Here is a 17589-nt window from a genome sequence, read left to right as displayed (position 1 = left end):
GTATTATTGTTATTTTCATTGTGGTCCAAATAGTTTCAATTCTATTTCCATTTTGTCCCTCTTGGTTTTTAAATAATTATAATCATGTAATTACATTCATTAAGAAAATGCAAATTACAAATTAAAAAAATTGCTGGACTTGGTGTTGATCGTTGTAAATTAGAAGCAAATTCTAATAAAGGATGACTGCTTCACGTGTGACTGTTTTTGTTTCTATATCAACACATACATAAACTTTAACTCTCACCCAGAACAGTGAGGACAAAGGTGGGTGGGGTTTAGAAGGTCATAGTTTTTAATTCTAATAAAAGAGGACTATTTCAATTGTGATTGGTTTTTTTTTTTGCTTTTATAGCAAAATAATACATTAAGGACAGCTCCTACCAGAGCAGGTTTAGGTTTATTTGAACATATTCGTACATATGCAGGAAACATACAAAACACAGTTAAAAAATGTGCAGATGTGGGTGGGGTTAAGGTGACCGTCTATTCTCTGATTGGATAGGTGTGGTTGAATATCACCATGTCTCCACCTATAACAGGAAGAGCTCACCTGTATGTCAACACACTGAACACACCTGTGTTGAATAGGACCGGACTAAACACTTTTTTTCTGCTTACCTGGTTCTGATTACTCACAGGTGAGTCACATCAATGAAGACTATTGCATAATATAGAATATTATTATTCCATATATTATAGGATAATGACCATTATGTAAATAACTTTAATTATGTAGCCTACATTTTACCAAGTCTTGAAGCTTGAAGCTGATAACTTTTAAGCAATTTTACTCAATGCACAACTATATCACCTCCTTGAACATGATACAATAAATCATATATTCTTTGTGCAATCCAGTCCTCTAAAACAGATGTGGTATAGAAATATGTATATACGCATTCTTGAAAGAGATTAACTTGTTATGAAGCATGCTACACTCGCTGAAATTATACATAACTCATACATTAGACTGTTTGTATTTCCTGCACTGTCATTCCTGCACCTGCTCAGCAGCATTTCATTGTTGGTAACATGTAAAAAAAAATTATAAAAAAAAAATTGAAGAACAAGAATAGAAGAACTGTTGAGCAATTTCACAGGGCGTGATCCAAACACTGTTGAGTCACTGTAGGAGAAAACTAGGGACAAGTACATTCCTGTCATGTGACAATGAGCAACTGGTTTGTTTTGTTTTTCTAAGGTTAGAGTTCATGTGCTACCAAACCAGTTTATGGTTTGACACTAACCTTGTGGAGAACCAGGCTTCCCTAAACAGGTGTGACAACGACGTGATTTTGGAGGCAACATGAGACTATGATGACACAAATGTCAGCTGCAGCTTTTCAGTAAATGTTCCTGTCAGGTTCATTTGGTTGTTGTTTAGTAGTCCCAGAAGAACACGTGTTATGCTAATAAAGAAACTGGTACAGGTCCAGGTTCATTTAACATAATTGTACATATGCAAAAAGATACATAAAAGGTGATGTAACAGAGACATTTTTGTTTACTTGGTTCCTGATTCCTGTAACTTCCTCCAAAGGCATGGTTTCCCTTTGTAGAAAAGCATCTGCTTTGTTTCACACTACTCTCCCTTGACTTCTTTCTCTCCGTCCTTGGGATAATCAAACACACAAAATTAAATTCCAAGCCTTTAGGATTCCTGTACTTAAAGGGACACTGCACTACTTTTAAACATTGATTCTCCAGCACCATACCAGTGTCTACCAGTGGTGGCACTTTAAATGGGGAGGATAGGCTCATAGTAATGGCTGCAAAGGCATCAATGTAATGGTCTCAAACACATCACCTGGTTTCTATGTATTTGATACCCTTCCATTAGCTCCATTCCATTAATTATTATGAGCCCTTCTCCCCTCACCAGCCTCCTCTGGTGTCTACATTAGTGAAAATATGTATGATGAAAAGTGGTGAAGTGCTCCGTTAAAGACAGTCGATTCTGTCTTGTTGAAGGCATGGCTTCCCTCATGTCCGAGGAGCAGTTCCAGTGCTGTATCTGCCTGGACATCTTCACCAACCCCGTGTCCATCCCGTGTGGTCACAACTTCTGCCTGACCTGCATCAAAGGCTACTGGGACACCCGTGAGCGCTTCGAGTGTCCCCTCTGCAAGGAGAGCTTTCGCCGTCGGCCAGAGCTACGCATCAATCGCGCGTTTAAGGACATCACTGAGCACTTCCAGAGGTCCCTAAAGGTGATGTATGGCATATATGAGGTGTATATATTATACTATTATATTATTATATTTATATTATTATTTATATGATATATATTATAAAGGTCAAAGCCCAGCAGGCAGAGGAAGGCGATTATCAAGACATAGGAGTATTAGCGTCACAGTGTTCACCAGGGCTCGGTCCTGAGCCCGATGCAGTTTCCTGCGATGTCTGTCCTGGGACGAAGCAGAGAGCTGTTAAGTCCTGTCTGGTGTGTCAGGGGTCGTACTGCGAGAACCACCTGGGGCCTCACCAGAGAGAGCCGGCCCTCCAGAGGCACAGGTTGACGGACCCAGCAACCTTCGCCACGCGAGGCCTGTGCCGGAAGCACGAGCGGCCCCTGGAGCTGTTCTGCAGGATCGACCAGATACCGGTGTGTGTGAGATGCAATGAGACTGACCACAAGGGCCACAGCACTATCCCTATGGAGAGAGAGAGCAAGAAGATGAGAGTAAGTTGAACATGTCCTACATAGGGAAGCATAACACAAAGTACCCGTCATAAGTTTGGACACACCTACTCATTCAAGGGTTTTTCTTTATTTTTACTATTTTCTACATTGTAGAATAATAGTAAAGACATCAAAACTATGAAATAACACATATGGAATCATGGTAACCAAAAAAGTGTTAAACAAATCAGAATCTATTTTATATTTGAGATTCTTCAAAGTGGCCACCCTTTACCTTGATGACAGCTTTGCACACTCTTGGCATTCTCTCAACCAGCTTCACCTGGAATGCTTTTCCAACAGTCTTGAAGGAGTTCCCACATATGCTGAGCACTTGTTGGCAGGTTTTCCTTCACTCTGCGGTCCAACTCATCCCAAACCATCTCAATTGGGTTGAGGTCAGCTGATTGTGGAGGCCAGGTCATCTGATGCAGCACTCCATCCCTTTCCTTCTTGGTAAATTAGCCCTTACACAGCCTGGCGGTGTGTTGGTTCATTGTCCTGTTGAAAAACAAATGATAGTCCCACTAAACGCAAACCAGATGGGATGGTGTATCACTGCAGAATGCTGTGGTAGCCATACTGGTTAAGTGTGCCTTGAATTCTAAATAAATCACTGACAGTGTCACCGGCAAAGCACCCCCACTCCATCACACCTCCTCCTCCATGCTTCACGGTGGAAACCACGCACGCGGAGATCATCCATTCACCTACTCTGCGTCTCACAATCACATGGTGGTTGGAACTAAAAAATCTCAAATTTGGACTCATCAGACCAAAGGACAGATTTCCACCGGTCTAATGTCCATTGCTCGTGTTTCTTGGCCCAAGCAAGTCTCTTCTTCCTATTGGTGTCCTTTAGTGGTGGTTTCTTTTGTCAGGTTCTAATTCTCAGAGTAAAACCTCAACGGACATTTATGAAAGCTTAACCAAGTTTATTCTGCCCAGAGGGTCAATACAGCTGCATTCAGACAACACATGTTTCCACCACCACAAGTATATATACTCCAATTTAGACACTCCTCCTTCTCTCCAATCCTTGCATCTGTTATGGTCCGACAGGAAGACGAAGTGATAGGATAATAAACCATTGTTTCTCCCTTAAGGGAATCTGACCTGACCTCAACCCCCTTGAGGCCTAATCCAAAGATCTCCACCCGTATCCCCTATAGCAATCCTGTGACTTCCTCCCGTCCACCCAACACATTCCAAAGCCATCTGGTTTCTACAGATAACCATTAACTTCTGATGTAAAACCAGTCTCTTTCACTTCCTTAGACACTATACTTCTGAGTATAACAATGTTCCAAGCTTAACCCAGAATCTAACACTTTGCAGCAATTCGACCATGAAGGCCTAATTCACAGTGTCCTCTGAACAGTTGATGCTGAGATGTGTGAACTCTGTGAAGCATTTGTTTAGGCTGCAATTTATGAGGCTGGTAACTCCACTGAACTTATCGAATCAAATCAAATTGTATTAGTCACATGTGCCGGATACAACAAGTGAAATGCTTACTTACAAGCCCCTAACAAACAATGCAGTTTTAAAAATATGGATAAGAATAAGAGAAAAAAGGAACAAGTAATTAAAGAGCAGCAGTAAAATAACAATAGACTATATACAGGGTGTATCGGTACAGAGTAAATGTATGGGGGCACCGGTTAGTCGAGGTGATTGAGGTAATATGTACATGTAGGTAGAGTTATTAAAGTGACTATGCATAGAAAATAACAGAGTAGCAGCGGCTTAAAAGAGTGGGCTGGGGGGGGGGCAATGCAAATAGTTTTGGTAGCCATTTGATTAGATGTTCAGGAGTCTTATGGCTTGGGGTTAGAAGTTGTTTAGAATCCTCTTGGACCTAGACTTGGTGCTCCGGTACCGCTTGCCGTGTGGTAGCAGAGAGAATAGTCTATGACTAGGGTGGCTGGAGTCTTTGACAATTTTCAAGGCCTTCCTCTGACACCGCCTGGTATAGAGGTCCTGGATGGCAGGAATCTTTGCCCCAGTGATGTACTGGGCCGTGCGCACTACCCTCTGTAGTGCCTTGCGGTCGGAGGCTGAGCAGTTGCCATACAGTGATGCAACTTGTCAGGATGCTCGCGATGGTGCAGCTGTAAAACCTTTTGAGGATCTGAGGACCCATGCCAAATCTTTTCTGTCTCCTGAAGGGGAATAGGTTTTGTCGTGCCCTCTTCACGACTGTCTTGGGACCATGTTAGTTTGTTGGTGATGTGGACACCAAGGAACTTGAAGTTCTCAACCTGCTCCACTACAGCCCCGTCGATGAGAATGGGGGCGTGCTCGGGCCTCCTTTTCCTATAGTCCTCAATCATCTCCTTTGTCTTGATCACGTTGAGGGAGAGGTTGTTGTCCTGGCACCACACGGCCAGGTCTCTGACCTCCTCCCTATAGGCTGTCTCATCGTTGTCAGTGATCAGGCCTACCATTGTTGTGTCATCTGCAAACCTAATGATGGTGTTGGAGTCGTGCCTAGCCGTGCAGTCATGAGTGAACAGGAAGTACAAGAGGGGACTGAGCACGCACCCCTGAGGGGCCCCTGTGTTGAGGATCAGTGTGGCGGATGTGTTGTTTCCTACCCTTACCACCTGGGGGCGGCCCGTCAGGAAGTCCACGATCCAGTTGCAGACGGAGGTGTTAAGTCCCAGGGTCCTTAGCTTGTTGATTATCCTCTGAGGCAGAGGTAACTCTGGGTCTTCCTTTCCTGTGGTGGTCCTCATGAGAGCCAGTTTCATCATAGCACTTGATGGTTTTTGCAACTGTACTTGAAGAAACTTTCAAAGTTCCTGAAATGTTCCGGATTAATTGACCTTTATGTCTTAAAGTCATGATGGACTGTCGTTTCTCTTTGCTTGTTTGAGCTTTTATTGCCATAATATAGACTTGGTCTTTTTCCAAATAGGCCTATCTTCTGTATACCACCCCTACCTTGTCACGACACAAATGATTGGCTCAAACTCATTAAGAAGGAAAGAAATTCCACAAATGTACTTTTAATAAGGCACACCTGTTAATTGAAATGCATTCCAGGTGACTACCTAATGATGCTGGTTGAGAGAATGCCAAGAGTGTGCAAAGCTGTCATCAAGGCAAAGGGTGGCTTTGAAGAATCTCAAATATAAATTTGATTTTGATTTGTTTAACACTTTTTTGGTTACTACATAGTTCCATATGTGTTATTTCATAGTTCTGATGTCTTCGCTATTATTCTACAATGTAGAACATAGTAGAAATAAAGAAAAACCCTTTTGACTGGTACTGTATAATAAGCCTTACATATTATATTTGATCAAAAACGCCTGAGGGGGTATGGTATATGGCCAAAATACCACGGCTAAGGCCATTCTTTGGCACAACGCAACTCGGAGTGCCTGGATACAGCCCTTAGCCGTGGTATATTGGCCATATACCACAACCCCCTGAGGTGCCTTATTGCTATTATAAATTGCTTAACGATGTAATTAGAGCAGCAAAAATAAATATTTTGTCATACCCTTGGTCAGCCAATCAGCATTCAGGGTTTGAACCACCTAGTTCATAATAAAACATAATGCCTACAGGCTTTAAATATAGTGTTACCAAATTGTATCTTGTATCAAAGTTTAGCAGACCAGTCCTAAAGTTTTTTCTTCACAGACTCAGATGAAGAGGACTGAAGGAGATCTGTTGAAGATGGTTCAGGACAGACTGAGGAAGATGGATGAGATCAAACACTCAGTGGAGCTCAGCAGAGTGAGTTCTTAGGATAAGCATCCTGACTGTTGTGGGGTACCCCAAGGCTCAACTCTGGGTCCTTTGAATTTGTAATATTTCAAACTGGTTTTTAAAGGAGCTACATGTAGAATATTTGCATTGTAATTTAAGAAAATGTCAATAATACAACAGCAGTAATAGTGGAATGACAGTGTTTCACAATATTTTTGGGCCAACACAAAATTCTAATATATACACTCTCTATTTGACAACAAAAGCCAGAATGGTTTCTGTTCTCAAGATGGGAAAACTTCACCCTCCTTCTCTTACATCGGCTTCACTAAAAGGCGTAGTCATCTCCGCCACAAGTACAACGAACAATGGAAGACTGGGGCAAGCGGCCAATGTAGAAATCACTCTTTAATTTCCTGGTTGCTAGAATTTGGCACTCTTCACTCAATTTCAGTTTAGGTGAGAACACAAGGACTGAATAGTGTAGGCAATCATTATATTATCTAAATCACTGTGAAATCTATTTTCAATAACCAAAAATATTGTTTTTATGCTTGTTTGAAATTAAAGTAGTCTCCACCATGGTCCATGCTATCTGGAATCCTTGGGATGTCGGATAGCACTAACCTCTCCACTTTGTTGCGGGGAAAGCTGAATAGTTGTTGCAATTCACCTAGCTTCCACATGGGTGAAACATTCTACATGTAGCACCTTTAAACCTCTTAAGGATCGGACACTTTTTCAGAAGAGTGAGTTCTTATGATAAGCATCCTGACTGTTATTGTTTTCATCTATGTGGGGTACTCCAGGGGTCAACTCTGGGTCCTCTGCAGTTTTATTTAATCAATATATTAGTTTTTTTATGAATATACAGTGCATTCGCAAGACAATTCATTCACAACCATTGCCTTTAATATTCAATTATTCTTTCCTTTGTTTGGTCTTGTAGATAAGTGCTGAAAAAGAGATTGAGGGCAGTGTACTAGTCTTTAGCAAACTGGTGTGCTCCATCGAGAGAAGCCAGGCTGAGCTCATGAAGGTGATTGAGGAGAAGCAGAAAGCAGCAGAGAGGCGTGCTGAAGGGCTCATCAATGAGCTGGAGCGGGAAATCATTGAACTACAGAGAAGAAGCACTGAGCTGGAGCAGCTCTCACACACAGAGGACCATCTCCACTTCCTACAGGTCAGTGTCATTTATCTTAATACGGACACATTGATATAACATGTGATGTTGTACAATGACCCTGCCTTTCTTCATTTCCACTCCGAGGGGATAAATACATTTGAATCTAATTTAATTCATTTTAATTGAATGTTATACTCTTTTGTAGAGTTTTCCCTCTCTCTCCACTCCTCCACCCACCAAGGACTGGTCTGAGATCAGTGTATACTCTGATCTATGTGTGGACACTGTGAGGGCTGCTATGTCTCAGCTTGTGGACACCTGCAGAGACTTCGAAAAGATATTATGTGAAGCGGGTTAGTATTTTTACCGCTGTCCTTATATGCTATATTCACTCATGTTGTAACTAGAGCAACAAGGTTTTTATTGCATTTTTATTGTTAACACTTATTAATTCTTATTCCAGAGCTGAGGAGAACCCAGCAATATGCAGGTGAGTCTATGCTTGTGTGTGTATATGAATGAATGAATAATTTAATCAGTCAATAAATTAACCAATCAATCAATTAATCAATTGATACATTATTGTGTAAATGAGATTATGACTCAAGTACATACCATTGAAAAATCATATTTCAAAACATACATATCTTACATATAACTTACATAACTTACGTACAATAACTTTGACCTTCCACAGTGGACGTCACTCTGGACCCAGTCACAGCCGCCTCGTGGCTCGTCCTGTCCTCCGATGGGAAGCAGGTGAGTCTGGGATACCAGCAGAACCACTCCCTTCCTGCTGACCCTCGGAGGTTTGACTCCTGCGTCTGTGTGCTGGGACAGCAAGGCTTTGCCACCGGGAGGCGCTACTGGGTTGTCCAGGTAGGTGATGATTTAAAAAGCAAACTAATCTAAACTAACCAACGTGAGCTTTGGCGCAACCAAAAATCCTATGAACATTATATGAGAATAGGCATGACTCTCCCTCTCAACATTACAGTGCAGGGAGAGGAAACATGTTAAATTGAACTGCTGTCTGTCTACCCCTGCCCTTCAGGTGGGCGACAAGACAGACTGGGATGTGGGCGTGGCGAAAGAGTCTGTCAACAGGAAGGGGAGTGTCACAGTGAGGCCGGACCAAGGCTACTGGGCTGTGTGCCGGAGGAAAGGCAGCCATCTTAGCGCGTGCGCCGGGCCATCTGTCCCCCTTCACCTGAGAAAGAAGCCGCGGAAGGTTGGAGTGTTTGTGGATTTCGAGGAGGGATTGGTCTCCTTTTACAACATGGAGGCGAAGGCTCATATTTATAGTTACAGGGGATGCTGCTTCACTGAGACACTGTATCCGTATTTTAACCCCTGTCTCCATGACGACGGGAAGAACACTGCCCCATTGGTTATCTGTTCTGTGGAAGGGGAGGCGGGGCCTATACAGGAAGTTGTGAGGTCTAAGGTCCCGCCCGCAGCCCTGGCGTTGGCTGGGAGGAGCCGTCAATCATCTGTTGGCTCTGTTTCGCAACACTTCTGAGACTGTTATCTGACAGGGGACTTTGAGAGATACTTCCGAGATACCTGTGTTGATGGACAGAACCAATAATGCATATCTAAGATCAATCAGAACTTGGCAATGACATAAGCATAAAAGTTAAATGATGATTTTGTATCCAGATTTGTTAGAATTGATTCTTATATTTCATAGCTTAATGCGCAACAGGTGTAACTAAAAATCACCTTGAGATTGTTTTCTTACTAGCTTCCTACATTTTGAGGAGAAAGAAAGAAAGGATATGAGAGGATAGAGAGAAGAGGGAGGAGTGTGGAACAGGTAGGCGGTTGTGGGCGAGAGAAAACAGACGATTTATGATGGTTGTGATATGATAAAACGTCTGTTTGAACACAGGGGTTCCCTGAGAGAGAGAGAAAGGGGGCAGGGTTAGAAAAAGAGAAAGGAGGGAGAGAGAGATGTGAATGAGAGAAAGAGGGCAGGGTTAGAGAGAGGGAAACGAGAGTGAAGAAAGGAGGGAGAGAGACAGAGAGGTGTGAGAGCGCAAGAGGGTGGGGGGTAGAGAGCATGTGAGAGTGAGAGAATGCGAGACAGGGAGGGAAAAGTGAGAGAAAAGAAACAGAAAAAGGAGTAACTTCCTCGTTGCTACATGAAAACGTAGAAATACAATTATTGCAAAGGTAAGATTTAAGATTTAGATTTCAACTGTTGTAAAGTTTTAATTCCCAATGTTTTATCCTTAATTTGATCAAAATTGGTAATGTGGGAGAAATGTTTTTGAAGACATTATTGTTATTATCATAATAGCATATTTCTGTCACTTTACTGCTCTGTTTGATGAACATCTTTCTGTAATAATCTCACTTTGTGAATAAAGAGACTTTCCCCCAAGGTGCAAGTAGCCTTCTCTAAGAATGTACATTTGTACGATTTTAAACATATGCTTTTTGACAATGTACTTCTATGGTGGAGTCAGATAAAGTCACCCAGATATTATCTTTACAATCCATTAAGTTCCAAGGACATTACTAATATAGACCATTGGATGCAGTTTGGTGCAATTTCATATGTACATGAATATATGGAATTGCCTACATGCTTGAATACACGCACAATTGTGTGTGCGTTCAAGTGTGTGTGGCACTATACTGTGTGTGTGTGTGTGTGTGCGCATGTGTGTATGTGACGGGAGTGTGTATCCCACAGATGGTTGCTCAGTAGTGATGATGCATTCCTCTCCTCCCCCCTCCTCTCCTCCCTCTCTCCTCCTCTTCTTCCCTCTCCTCCTCAATGCCTCCCCTCTTCCTGTGTCCAGATGGCTTCGATAGCCTCACCTCCCTCCCTCCCTCCCTCTCTCTCTCTTCAAGCCAATCCATTAACTCATTTCTTCTTCAACCTCCTCCTTCTCTCCTCCGCATCCCTCACTTCTATCTCCATCTATACAACCTGTACAGTAGACGCTACTCCTTAGAAGCTGCTTTAATATCATTGCTTAACCCTGACATCAAACTATAAATTACATCAATGCATTTCATTTCGGCCTGCTTCCAGGGTTACTTTAGAATAGTATGATTCTAAGACTATAGACTATCTTCCGTTCATTGTCAATCTCTTTTCTGAACGGTTATTTAAGTGAAAATGCCAGAGAAGCCGGTGTTTGGAGGATATGTTGTCACGGGTGTTGTTAGGCCCGAGACGAAGTCGGGGGTCGGCGAACCGTGCCAAGATACTGTATCCTCCAAACACCGGCTTCACTTTTTCCACATTTTGATACGTTACAGCCTTATTCTAAAATGGATTCAATAAAAAAAAATCCTCATCAATCTACACACAATACCCCATAAAAACGTTTTCTTTTGTAATTTTTGGAAATGTATAATAAAATAAAAAAATAAATACCTTATTTACAAAAGTATTCAGACCCTTTGCTATAAGACTCAAAATTGAGCTCAGGTGCATCCTGTTTCCAAAGATCATCCTTGAGATGTTTCTAAAACTTGATTGGAGTCGACCTGTGGGAAGTTCAATTGATTGGACATGATTTGGAAAGGCACACACCTGTCTATATAAGGTCCCACAGTTGACAGTGCATGTCAGAGCAAAAACCATGCCATGAGGTCGATGGAATTGATCTATAGAGCTCCCGAGACAGGATTGTGTTCTGGCACAGATCTGGGTACAAAGACCTGTCTGTAGCATTGAAAGTCCCCCAAAACACAGTTGCCTCCATCATTATTAAATGGAAGAAGATTGGAACCACCAAGACTCTTCCTAGAGCTGGCCACCCAGCCAAACTTAGCAATCGGGGGAGAAGGGCCTTGGTCAGGGAGGTGACCAAGAACCCAATTGTCACTCTGACATAGCTCCAGAGTTCCTCTGTGGAAATGGGAGATCCTTCCAGAAGGACAGACATCTCTGCAGCACTCCACCAATCAGGCCTTTATGGTAGAGTGGCCAGACAGAAGCCACTCCTCAGTAAAAGTTTGCCGAATGGCAGCTAAAGGATGCTTAGACCATGAGAAACAAGATTCTCTGGTCTGATGAAACCAAGATTGAACTCTTTAGCCTGAATGCCAAGCGTCACGTCTGGAAGAAACCAGGCACATCTCATCACCTGGCCAATATTATCTCTATGGTGAAGCATGGTGGTGGTAGCATCATGCTTTGGGGATGTTTTTCAGCCGCAGGAACTGGGAGACTAATCAAGATCGAGGGAAAGATGAATGGAGCAAAGTACAGAGAGATCCTTGATGAATACCTTCTCTAGAGTTCTCAGGACCTCAGACTGGGGCGAAGATTCACCATCCACAGCGAAGACAACACAGGAGTGGCTTCGGGACAAGTCTCTGAATGTCTTTGAGTGGCCCAGCCAGAGCCCGGATTTGAACCCGATCTAACATCTCTGGAGAGACCTGAAAATAGCTGTGCAGCGACGCTCCCCATCCAACCTGACAGAGTTTGAGAGGATATGCAGAGAAGAATGGAAGAAACTCCCCAAATACATATGTGCCAAGCTTGTAGCGTCATACCCAAGAAGACTCAAGGCTGTAATCGCTGCCAAAGGTGCTTAAACAAAGTACTGAGTAAAGAGTCTGAATAGTTATGTAAATGTGGTATTTCCGTTTATTCTTTTTCTTTGCAAAAAAACTAAATACCCATTACTGGGTATTGTGTGTAGAATTTAAAAAAAAATCCATTTTAGAATAAGGCTGTAAAGTAACAAAATGTGGTCAAGGGGTCTGAATACTTTTGGAATGCACTGTATCCATAAAAATGATGCCAGCTTATTCATGACTTCGACTGGCTGAGAAAAGCTGCCTGCCTGTCTGTCTCGTCCCAACTCCCGACACGTTCATTACTATGGGACAGCTGGAGATTGAAGTTTGATATTGAAACAATTTTAAATATGTCGGAGAAACAGAAAGCAAGGTTTATACAAATCTGCACTGTTGAAAACTAAATGTTAGTCTAACAGAAATGGGAGATAATGTCTAGATGCTTTTCATAGTGGAGATCAAGTTTATAACTTGTCTGACTGGGCTGATGGATTGTGCAGTGAGATGGAACAGAGCAAATATGCATTTTAACATCATAGATTTAGCCGGTGGTAGCTTGTGGAATAGACACCGGCTGGAATGTGGTTTAACCAATCAGCATCCAGGATTAAACCCAGCTGTTGTATAATCTAGGATACTGTTGTTCATAATGTATTAGATGACCACAGCAAGTGCATATATTTATCTACTACAGGGTCAAGGTTGGGGAGGACCACCTGACCACCCGACTTCACAGCTCCCAACTGACAGAGAGACAGAGAGAGATGCACACCTGTTCATTTGGAACACTCAGACGTGTGTTACTAATCTGGTGACACAGGTTGGGGACCTGGACAAACTTGGCTGCAAGAGGGGTTGGATCCAAGGCATCGGGCATCTACCATCCACTATTTAGATTCAGTGGGTTTGGATCAATTGACCCTCTGAGTTTCAACCTTCTCACAGATTCTGGAAGGATTTAAACTGTGATTTAACGGATTACTGTGTGGTTGAGACAAGAAGACTGCAAAGACAGACATTGGTTTACTGGAATTTGTCATATCTTCACAAAGGATAGTTTTTTTACAGAAATTGTGTGTGGAAACTGACATTTTCAATTGTCAAAACAGATGAACTAACATCCCCAGAACACCAAAGAGTTCACAACCATTTCAGACAATATGTCATGCCTTCCGCTTCCTTGTTCATCTTTGCCCTGCCCCATAATGTCCGTAAGCCCCACCTTGTTCCTTGGACTAATTCTGTTCCTCCAATTTGGTCCCCCGGGGGCCAGGGCTCAGAATGACACTGAGCCAATCGTGTTGGAGGGGAAGTGCCTGGTGGTTTGTGACTCCACCCCCTCATCGGAACCGTCGGGTAACGCTCTGGGGATGTCGGTGCGGTCGGGGACTGGTCGAGTGGCGTTCTCCGCTGTCAGGAACACCAACCACGAACCCTCAGAGATGAGCAACCGTACTATGACCATATATTTTGACCAGGTTAGTGAGTGTGACAATAAAACACTAACCTCCAGGATACTGAATACCTATATTAGCCAAAAGTGAGTGACGAATTTCCCCACCATCTGTACATCAATGAGAGTTTAAGGTAAACTGCTACACCAACTGATTCACCCGCTCCGTCTCTCTCTCTGCCTCTCTCTCGCTTTCTTCTTCTCCCCCACCCCTCTCCGTCTCTCTGCCTCTCTCTCGCTTACTTCTTCTCCCCCACCCCTCTCCGTCTCTCTGTCTCTCTCTCTCTTTTACTTCTTCTCCACACTCCGAGGGATCCGTTCTCTGTTCTCCTCTCTTTACTTCTTCTCCCACAACCCTCTCCGTCTCTTCTGTCTCTTTTACTTCTTCTCTCCCACCCTCTCCGTTCTCTCTGTCTTCTCTCTCTTTTATTCTTCCTCCTCCACCCTCTCCGTCTCTCTGTCTCTCTCTCTCTACTCTTCTTCCCCCCACCCTCTCTTCGTTCTCTCTTGTCTCTCTTTCTCTCTTTTACTATCCCTTCTCTTCCCCCTCTCCATCTCTCTCTCTCTCTTTTACTTCTTCTCCCCCACCCTCTCGTCTCTCTCTCTCTTTTATCTTTCTCTCCCACCCTCTCCATCTCTCTGTCTCTCTCTCTTCTTTTACTCTTCCCCCCTCTCCGTCTCTTTCTCTCGTTTACTTCTTCTCCCCCTCTCTCTCCTCTCTCGTCTCTTTCTCTCTTTTATTTTCTCCCCACCCCTCTCCATCTCTCTGTCTCTCTCTCTCTTTTTACTTCTTCTCCCACCCCTCTCCGTCTTCTCCGTCTCTCTCTCTCTCTTTACTTCTTCTCCCCCATCTCTGTCTCTCCTCTCTCTCTCTCTTTACTTTTTCTCCCCCACCCTCTCCATCTTCTCTGCTCTCTCTTCTTCTTTACTTCTTCTCCCCCACCCCTCTCCCATCTCTCTCCGTCTCTCCTCTCTCTTTTACTTCTTCTCCCCCACCCCTCTCGTCTCTCTCTCTCTCTCTTTTACTTCTCCTCCCCCCCCTCTCCATCTCTCTGTCTCTCTCCTTGTCTTTACTTCTTCCCCCACCCCTCTCCGTTCTCTCTCCGTTCTCTCTCTCTCTCTTTTACTTCTTCTCCCCACCCCTCTCGTCTCTCTCCGTCTCTCTCTCTCTCTTTTACTTCTTCTCCCCACCCCTCTCTGTCTCTCTCTCTTCTTCTCTTTTACTTCTTCTCCCCACCCTCTCCAGTCTCTTGTCTCTCTCTCTCTCTCGTTCTCTCTCCCCCACCCTCTCCACTCTCTCCGTCCTCTCTCTCTCTTTTACTTCTTCTCCCCACCCTCTCGTCTCTCTCTTCTCTTTTACTCTCTCTCCCACCTCTTCTCCTCTGTTCTTCTCTCTGTCTTTTACTTCTTCTCCCCACCCTCTCCGCTCTCTCCGTCTCTCTCTCTCTCTTTACTTCTTCTCCCCCACCTCTCCGTCTCTCTCTGTCTCTTTCTCTCTCTTATTTCTTCTCCCCTCCCCCTCCGCTCCTCTCTCTCTTTCTCTCTTTTACTTCTTCTCCCCCCACCCCTCTCCGTCTCTCTCTTTCCCTCTCTCTCTCTCAGATCCTTGTGAATGTGGGCAGCCATTTTGATCCAGCACGGAGCATCTTCGTAGCGCCAAGAACAGGAGTCTATAGTTTCTGTTTCAATGTGGTCAAGGTCTATAACCGACAGACCATTCAGGTGAGACAAACACGAGGACACAAATACAAAGTTGATGCCCTAAACAAAACAATGTCAGGGTGTGCATAGGAAGGTAAGGTAATTCGAAAGACCATGACTAATCTTGTTTCTTGTCTCCTGCCCCCTCTATCTCTCTCTCTATTCTATATTGCTCTCTCTCCCTCTACCCCTCCACCTCCCTTTCCCCTCCCCCTCCCTCTATCCCTTTCTTTCAGGTGAGTCTGGTTTTAAATGGACATCCGATCATCTCAGCCTTTGCCGGGGACCAAGACGTGACCAGGGAAGCAGCCACCAACGCTGGCCTGGTCACCATGGAGAGAGGAGACAAGGCTTATCTCAAACTGGAGAGAGGGAACCTGATGGGGGGGTGGAAATACTCCACCTTCTCTGGGTTTCTGGTGTTTCCTTTGTAAGGAGGGAGGGAGGCAGGGAGGGAGGGTTAAAGGGAGGGGGAAGGGGAGGGAGAGAAGAGGGGGAGGAATGTGGGGAGATAAGAGATGGGTAAGCAAGTGAGTGATGGATAGATAGAGAGTAAATGAGAGAGCGAGAGAGAGAGAGGGAGAGAGGACAAGACAGACTGAGAAGGAGTTGGTATAACAAGGTAGGAGGAGTTTGTATTACAAAATCCTGAATGGTACCATTTGCATTACACTTTTTTCTATACACTGCTCCAGCATATGTAGATCATACAGTGTCATGCTTGTGTAGTTATGTATTGTGTATTGTATTCAACTTCCTTTGATGCATGAAATGCTAATAATGACATAATAATAATAATTACATATAAATAATAATTGTTCTAAAGCTAATAAAAGACAGTGGCATCTTTATAGGTAAAGTTCAATCGAGTACAGCTTAACTGAATGAACAACAGAGACGGAATGTAATCAGGCATTCTATTGTATAGTTTTGGGGTATGGCCTCTTCGCAGAGGAATGCTACTTGGAGCCAGATGATGATGACAGGTAGCCCTATGATGGCCAGCTGGCATCGAACCACCCCACCCCCCTACTCTGATTTACTTTATGAATGCAGGCCCAGAGCACAAATGTAATCATAAGGGTGGCCCTGTAACTGTATAATAGAAGTTGACCTTACCACAGATCTAGGATCAGATGATATGATTCTATGCTCCCTATGATAACCTCAACCGTTAGGGAGATTACATAAAATCTAACCCTGAATCAGTAATGAAAGGGATACTTCCACCTTCTCCAAATCTGTGCATCGGTTAGTGCTGTAAATAGTGAGGACACCTTCAACGCTTCGAGTGGAGAAGTCTGGGTAAGGACTCCTGCAGTTCGCCCTGGTGGATCCGGTGGCAGATGGTATTTTTGGCGAGGTATGTGTGTGTGTTGCCAGGAACCTATGGGTTTCATACCGTACACTGTCACAACCAATTTCTCTCGCTGCTTGAATACCGAGTGGAGACATGTAAGAATATATAGGAGGGCGTGTTGGTTAATTCTTTATAGAAGTGTTAATATAAGATTATAAGCTTAATATGTACTGATATAGAGTTGAGGTCGGAAGTTTACATACACCTAAGCCAAATACATTTAAACTCAGTGTTTCACAATTCCTGACATTTAATCCTAGTAAAAATTCCCTGTCTTAGGTCAGTTAGGATCACCACTGTATTTTAAGAATGTGAAATGTCTGAATAATAGTAGAGAGAATTATTTATTTCAGCTTTTATTTCTTTCATCACATTCCCAGTGGGTCAGCAGTTTACATACACTCAATTAGTATTTGGTAGCATTGCCGTTAAACGTTTTGGGTAGCCTTCCACAAGCTTCCCCCAATAAGTTGCGTGAATTTTGGCCCATTCCTCCTGACAGAGCTGGTGTAACTGAGTCCGGTTTGTAGACCTCCTTGCTCACACACGCTTTTTCAGTTCTGCCCACAAATTGTCTATAGCATAGAGGTCAGGGCTTTGTGATGGCCACTCCAATACCTTGACTTTGTTGTCCTTAAGCCATTTTGCCACAACTTTGGAAGTATGCTTGGGGTCATTGTCCATTTAAAAGACCAATTTGCGACCAAGCTTTAACTTCCTGACTGATGTCTTGAGATGTTGCTTCAATATATCACCATAATTTTCCAACCTCATGATACCATCCATTTTGTGAAGTGCACCAGTCCCATCTGCAGCAAAGCACCCCCACAACATGATGCTGCCACCCCCGTGCTTCACAGTTGGGATGGTGTTCTTTGGCTTGCAAGCCTCCCCCTTTTTCCTCCAAACGTCACAATGGTCCTTATGGCCAAACAGTTCTATTTTTGTTTCATCAGACCAGAGGATATATCTCCAAAAAG

General features: G+C 43.5%; 2 protein-coding genes across 3 annotated transcripts; both read left to right on the top strand.

Annotated features, from left to right (window-relative positions):
• The first annotated feature begins 553 nt into the window (after positions 1 to 553).
• On the top strand, positions 554 to 9625 carry LOC112073321 (zinc finger protein RFP). Of its 2 annotated transcripts, none has more exons than XM_024140640.2 (9): positions 554 to 641; positions 1975 to 2213; positions 2300 to 2686; positions 6344 to 6439; positions 7362 to 7595; positions 7744 to 7891; positions 8002 to 8028; positions 8236 to 8420; positions 8596 to 9625. In XM_024140640.2, exons 2-9 carry the CDS (start codon positions 1977 to 1979, stop codon positions 9061 to 9063), a joined length of 1782 nt encoding a protein of 593 aa, XP_023996408.1. In that variant the 5' UTR covers positions 554 to 641; positions 1975 to 1976; the 3' UTR covers positions 9064 to 9625. The 2 variants fall into 2 exon arrangements, with proteins under 2 accessions (XP_023996408.1, XP_023996410.1); XM_024140642.2 differs by lacking the exon at positions 554 to 641 and adding an exon at positions 1203 to 1279.
• Positions 9586 to 15836, top strand: LOC112073322 (cerebellin-1-like). The gene is made up of 4 exons (XM_024140643.2): positions 9586 to 9719; positions 13369 to 13573; positions 15151 to 15270; positions 15486 to 15836. Exons 2-4 carry the CDS (start codon positions 13466 to 13468, stop codon positions 15681 to 15683), a joined length of 426 nt encoding a protein of 141 aa, XP_023996411.2. The 5' UTR covers positions 9586 to 9719; positions 13369 to 13465; the 3' UTR covers positions 15684 to 15836.
• The last annotated feature ends 1753 nt before the right edge of the window (positions 15837 to 17589 follow it).

The sequence above is a fragment of the Salvelinus sp. IW2-2015 genome, unplaced genomic scaffold (assembly GCF_002910315.2).
Source record: "Salvelinus sp. IW2-2015 unplaced genomic scaffold, ASM291031v2 Un_scaffold2227, whole genome shotgun sequence".
Lineage (NCBI taxonomy): Eukaryota > Metazoa > Chordata > Actinopteri > Salmoniformes > Salmonidae > Salvelinus > Salvelinus sp. IW2-2015.
The sequence above is the reverse complement of the archived record's forward strand: the minus strand, read 5'-3'. Positions and strand labels throughout refer to the sequence as shown.